Raw genomic sequence first — 5,857 nt, forward strand, 5'->3', positions numbered from 1 at the left:
CAACATGGCTTGTCAAGCTTGGCGTTACGAGCCTGAGGTAAAGTTTACATGGCTTGTCACTTTTTTTAAGTTGAGACGTAACACCTGTTAGCTTGTGAATATGATGACAAAAGTTATAAGAATGGTTATTTTCATTCAGAATTGTTCAGTATTTTTCTTTTCTTTGATTTGTTTATTAGGCGCCCGATTGTATACCGTAGCAGAACCGTGTTTGAAGATGCAACAGCAGAGCTGGTTAGAGATTTCTTCTGGGATGATGAATTTAGACCTAAGTGGGACTCGATGCTGACTTATGTAAAGATATTGGAAGAGTGCCCTCATACTGGGACCATGATTGTCAACTGGATTAAAAAGGTTTCACATTTACATATAAACAATTAACTAGTAATTATGAATTACTGCAAATTCTAAAAACTAACTGTTACAGTTAGACTGTATATTAGTTAAAGGATAGCATAGTCATTTTCTTATATTAGTGTTTGTTAGATTACTATATATAGGATGCTATACCTTTGTATTGTTTGAACTAGTATACACATTTTTCATTTCATCTGTTGATTGTTTTACACTAACTTTTCTGGGTATTCATGCAGTTCCCATTTTTCTGCAGTGATCGAGAATATGTCATCGGTCGTAGGATATGGGAAGAAGACGAGAAAACTTACTACTGTGTTACAAAGGTAAGGATAAGTTGGTCCCTTTTCTAATTAACATTATAGTATTAGATCTGCATAACTATGATAATTTCTAATATGGTAATAAAATAGTTGCTAGTTTGCTTTATATGGTGATATTATAATTATAATATATATTAAATTATGTGAAGCTGAATTTGCGCAGGCAGTTAAATATTCAGGTTTGCGGCAACGTGACAAACCGAGGCGTATAGACCATTACTTCTCAAGCTGGGTGATCAGGCCCGGTATGTTTACCAAATTATTTTTTATTTTAAAATTGCTACGAATCTTTTTAATTTGAGGAAAATTACAATACAAAAGAAAAAGGTGTTAAAACTTAAAACTATGAAAAGTAATCAAATCCAAGGTTGGCCGTTGCGATAAATTCTCTCTATGTAAAAATTAAGAAGCCTGTCTCGTTGAAGCTGTTTGAATAAGCATAGGGGGTGCTAAATGGGCTGTTTTTGTGCGTTGAACCTGACACGAACCTGAAAATTTGACATGAACCTTGAAATTGCGTCAGACACATGAACTCGAACTCACGGGTTGACACAAACACAACCTGTTGAACTTGATTCACGATTTATTTTTCTTAATTTTTTTTTGTGCACGTTAGTAATCTAAAGTTACAAATTTAGAACTAGAATATTAATGTATGTAAGACAATTACATTTAATTTATAAAAGTTCTTTAAACTTTTAAACTTTGGTGTAAGTTACCCAACCATTGTTATGACACAAACCACACTTTATAAAGAATAAGATAACGGGTTTAGCTAAACTTGTTTGCGGGTTCCACCCAAAATTGACAAAAAACCCATTTTGGACTTATCCCAAACCCGCGAATATCGTGTTAGGTTTGTGTTGTGTCATAAATTCACCTCCCTATATTAGCATGCAGTTTTAAGAAAGTGTTTTGATAATCTGTTTAAATAAAAAGTTATATTATTGAAATAATAATGTTAGCGCCTCTTAAATAAAATGATTCAGGATGACTTTTTGACCTGGTTAACTTAGGGGGGTACAAATGAGTTGAGCCCGAGTTCAGCTCATGACTGGTTTTTCAAGCTTGAGCTTGGATCGGGCTCGGCTCATGACTCGTTTTTTAAGCTTGAGCTCGGATCGGGCTTGGTTTGTACGTTATATATTATTTAATTTAGGAAAATTGGATTTTAATAATCCCAACTTAATGCAGTTGGCCAATAATAATCCCAACTTTGAAAATAGCTGTCACTGGTCCCAACTTTCACACTAGTTGTTTTCATTGAACCGTCGTTAAAAAAACTTAACGGCGTTAAGTTTTTTTCAAATTTCAAACTGATATTTTAGGGCTTTTGATCGGAATGAGGATACAAGTCGATTGATGTAAAACTTACCTCTAAACAGTGGTCCAAACAACTAAAGGATGCTTCAATTCTGGTGTTTAAACTATTAATTAACAAAAATCAAGCTGTTTGAAGCGCCGTTTCAAGTTAAATTTTACATCAATCGACTCGTATCCTCATTCCGATCAAAAGCCCTAAAATATCAGTTTGAAATTTGAAAAAAACTTAACACCGTTAAGTTTTTTTTAACGAAGGTTCAATGAAAACAAATAGTGTAAAAGTTGGGACCTAGTGACAGCTATTTTCAAAGTTGGGATTATTATTGGCCAACTGCATTAAGTTGGGATTATTAAAATCCAATTTTCCTTTAATTTATATACATTTTTTATACTTTTGTTTATAATATTTGTATATAACAACTATGTATCATTCTGTTAGTTTGTCAAAATTTTACATATAATACATATGATTATAAAATTATATAATTAATACATTAAATAAAAATTATATAAATAATAGGTTTGTTTAAGTTCATGAGTTACCTCAAGCTCGATAAGTGAAGCTCGGGATTAGGCTCATTTATTAAGCTCGGATCTGTTCGGGCTTTTAACGAGCCGATCTCAAGTAGTTCACGAGCTGACTTGGCTCATTTACACCCCTAGTTTAACTGTACTACTAATTGGACCCACTATCAAACAAATACAACCGAATTCAACCTGTTTTGATATAAATCATTGAATACGAATGCAATGCCATCCCAAAAAGGAGACGGGCTACTTTCATCATGTGAAGTAATATTATTGCATGATGAAGACATGGGGATCCCGAGAGAATTAGCTAGGTTAGGTGTCCGTCATGGCATGTGGAGAACCGTGAAGAAACTGCATTGCGTCTTCAGAGCTTATCAAAATGCAAGAAAACAAGACCCGTCACTGTCCAGATGTGCACGGATGGCAAAAATCACCACAAAGATCTCATTTGAGTCAGTGCCCGAGGACTAGAGATGTTCAAAACGGTTTGGGACTAGGAACCGGAACCGGTTCCTATATTCAAAACCCCATTTTAAACCGGTTCCAGGCTCGAACCGGTTAGGGAACCGAACCGGTTCTCCCACCCTCGGACCCCTAACCTATCTAACCGGTTCTTACCCAACCGGTTACAGTGTAAAATTTTTTTTTTTTTCGTTTTTTGTTTGCAATTTGGATTCTAAACTACGATTCGTATTTGTATAACATGAAAAATAAAAAAAAACAATTAACATAAAATTCATTTTATTTACTTTAAGAAGTTCAAAAAAAAAAGGTTACATGTTTTAAAATCTTCAAAAACAAACTAACAAAACATTAAACTTATAAATATAAAGTTGTGACATATTATTTCTAGAAAAGCCTTCTTGTTCGTCGTAATTATTGAGCGGCGACTTCTTCCTCAGAATTACTTGTAGAAATGCCTTCTTGTTCGTCGTGCACTCAAACATCAAGTGGTGTTTCATCTTCGAGAGTGGTTACGTGTTGAATACGATCGATTGAGTCCAAGTGATCCTTTAAGCAAATGCACATCTCCACCGACTCCGAATTTAGTCTTGTTCTTCTCACCGATATTACCCTGCCACTAAGAGAAAAAGCGGATTCCGAAGCTACCGTAGAAGCTTGGACGGTTAGTAAATCACGAGCCATGGTGGCAAGAATCGGAAACTCGGTTTCCTTTACCTTCCACCAAGTCAAAACATCAAAAGTGCCATATTCCTCTTCGGATAAACCGGTAGAGTAATCATTTGCACTATACCTTCCTAGTTCGCTTGAAGGGGTGTTACCCCTTTGTTTTTTAGCCGTTACGTTGCGAACGGTGTTCATAAGGCTAATCATGGGATCTCGTACTTTAGTAGCACTTGAACTTGATGAAGACCCCTCCGGCATAGGCATGTGTATGTTTGACTCATATTTATTTAAATAAAAGTCATACATAAATTTAAAATTCAAGTTAAAATAATTTTTTGCCTCTGTTGAAAAGTTTGGGTCAACTTCATGCATATCTAAGGCTGAAAAAATTTCGTCTATCACACATTCAACCCCCGTAACATTTAACATTGGGTTTAAAGCGGCGACGCAAGTAACATTATGCATATCTAAGACTAGAATGAAACATTTGTAAAGTTTCTCTTTGTTCCAAAGCACTTTGAAACATTATGCAAGTGGAATTCCATCGATGAGGTACATCCCAATTAGCTCCCAAAGCTTTTCTTCCCGTATCTTTACAAAATTTTTTATATTCCATTGGCTTTTTTTTACTTTTCTTAAAAACTTCATGTATCATTAGTCTAAAATCGTTTATAACCGATGTAACCTCATCCGAAGCAAGTCCGTCTTGCACGATTAAATTAATGATATGTGCAACACACCTTGAGTGAAAAAATACACCATTGCAAATCGGCGTATATTTTAATTTTAATTTATCAACCGCCGATGTATTATTCGACGCGTTATCAAATGCCATTGAAAATATTTTATTTTCTAGTTTATAAGTTTTTATAACATAATCTAAAATTTCAAACAAATTATCTCCTGTATGTGGATACTCAAAGAGTTCGAAAGCAATGGTGTGTTTCATCATTTCCCACGATGACGGGTCTACCCAATGAGCGGTGACACAAAGATAAGATTCGGGTAGACCATGTGGAGCTGACCAAACATCACTAGTTAAGTTTATTCCCGTATTTATATTTTCAAAATATGCAATTAGTACCTCTTTGGCCTTCTTCCACAATTTTAAACAATAACGTTTAAGAGTATGATGACTTACGTGAGTGTATTGTGGTTGAAGCGTATCTCGAATCATGGCGGTTAAGCGAGGGTTGTCGAAGTGGCTAAACGGCAAAGCTTCTTGAATCACAAACTTCGCCATACGATCTTGAACTCGATCAATTTGGTATGTAAATATTCCGCATTCACTATCCATTTGCGTTTGTTACGAATCGACGTTCTTTTTCAACGCCTTGCAATACGGTTTTTCGATGTGTTTCTTCAAATTTGAATTCGAAAGTGGGTTTAAATAAACCCCACAAAACTTGCACCGAGCCTTCAATGAATGGTCACTCAATTCAACCAAATCCCAATTGCACCAAATCTCTTGATTACGATTATGAGGTACAATACGAACGAAACTTGGTTCGGCGTTGGAACCTTGACCAACCGATGATTGTGAGGCAGCCATAACAACAAATATGAATATAGAAGAAGAGAAAACAAGAGATAAGAGAACTCAAAACGTTGTAATAGCGTTTTTTTGTATTTTTTTGCGTTCGGGTTTGCGTTTTGAGTGTTGTGATGAACCCATGACACCAAATACCTATTTATACTAGTAGTGGGGTGCTTGGGGGAGCCAAAAAAAACGGCTATTTTTGACCCCAACGGTCAAAAAACGGCCAAAAAAACGATTTCCAACGGCTATAATCGATCCAACGGCTAGAACCGGTTCCGGATGGTTCGGTTCCAGAACCGGTTCCGGTTCGGTTCCGGTTCCTACCCGCCCCCACTCAGAAATGCAAGAACCGGTCACGGATCATCGGGTTGAATCAGATAGGGTCCGGTTCCTACAAAAAACGGGTAGGAACCGGTTCGGGTCCGGTTCGGGTTTTCGTTGATCAACCCTACCGAGGACCAAGAAACTGAAGATGTTGCCATCATACCGGGCGGCAAAGTAGGCGGCGGAGTAGACTGGCGATGGGTGGCTGTTGGCGGGGCAGTGGCGGTAGTTTTAGGACTTCGTACGGGAACCTTTGGGAAGATGTTGGTGGTCGGTGGTATAGGGCAAAGATTTGGTAGAAGAAGATGAGATGTTAGAAAAAGAGAGTGTTAGT

At 36.7% G+C, this 5,857-nt stretch overlaps 1 protein-coding gene across 1 annotated transcript; it reads left to right on the forward strand.

The window, feature by feature from the left end:
• Positions 1-179: 179 nt before the first annotated feature.
• Positions 180-3,002, forward strand: LOC143602856 (uncharacterized; the record flags this gene model as incomplete). The annotated part of the gene is made up of 4 exons (XM_077079834.1): positions 180-354; positions 594-680; positions 841-922; positions 2,815-3,002. Coding segments are annotated over 4 exons (532 nt in total), but the record flags the coding sequence as incomplete, so codon positions are not given.
• Positions 3,003-5,857: the final 2,855 nt, after the last annotated feature.

The sequence above is a fragment of the Bidens hawaiensis genome, unplaced genomic scaffold (assembly GCF_021521415.1).
Source record: "Bidens hawaiensis isolate Kalapana, Puna unplaced genomic scaffold, B.hawaiensis_p1.1 tig00059939_1, whole genome shotgun sequence".
NCBI lineage: Eukaryota > Viridiplantae > Streptophyta > Magnoliopsida > Asterales > Asteraceae > Bidens > Bidens hawaiensis.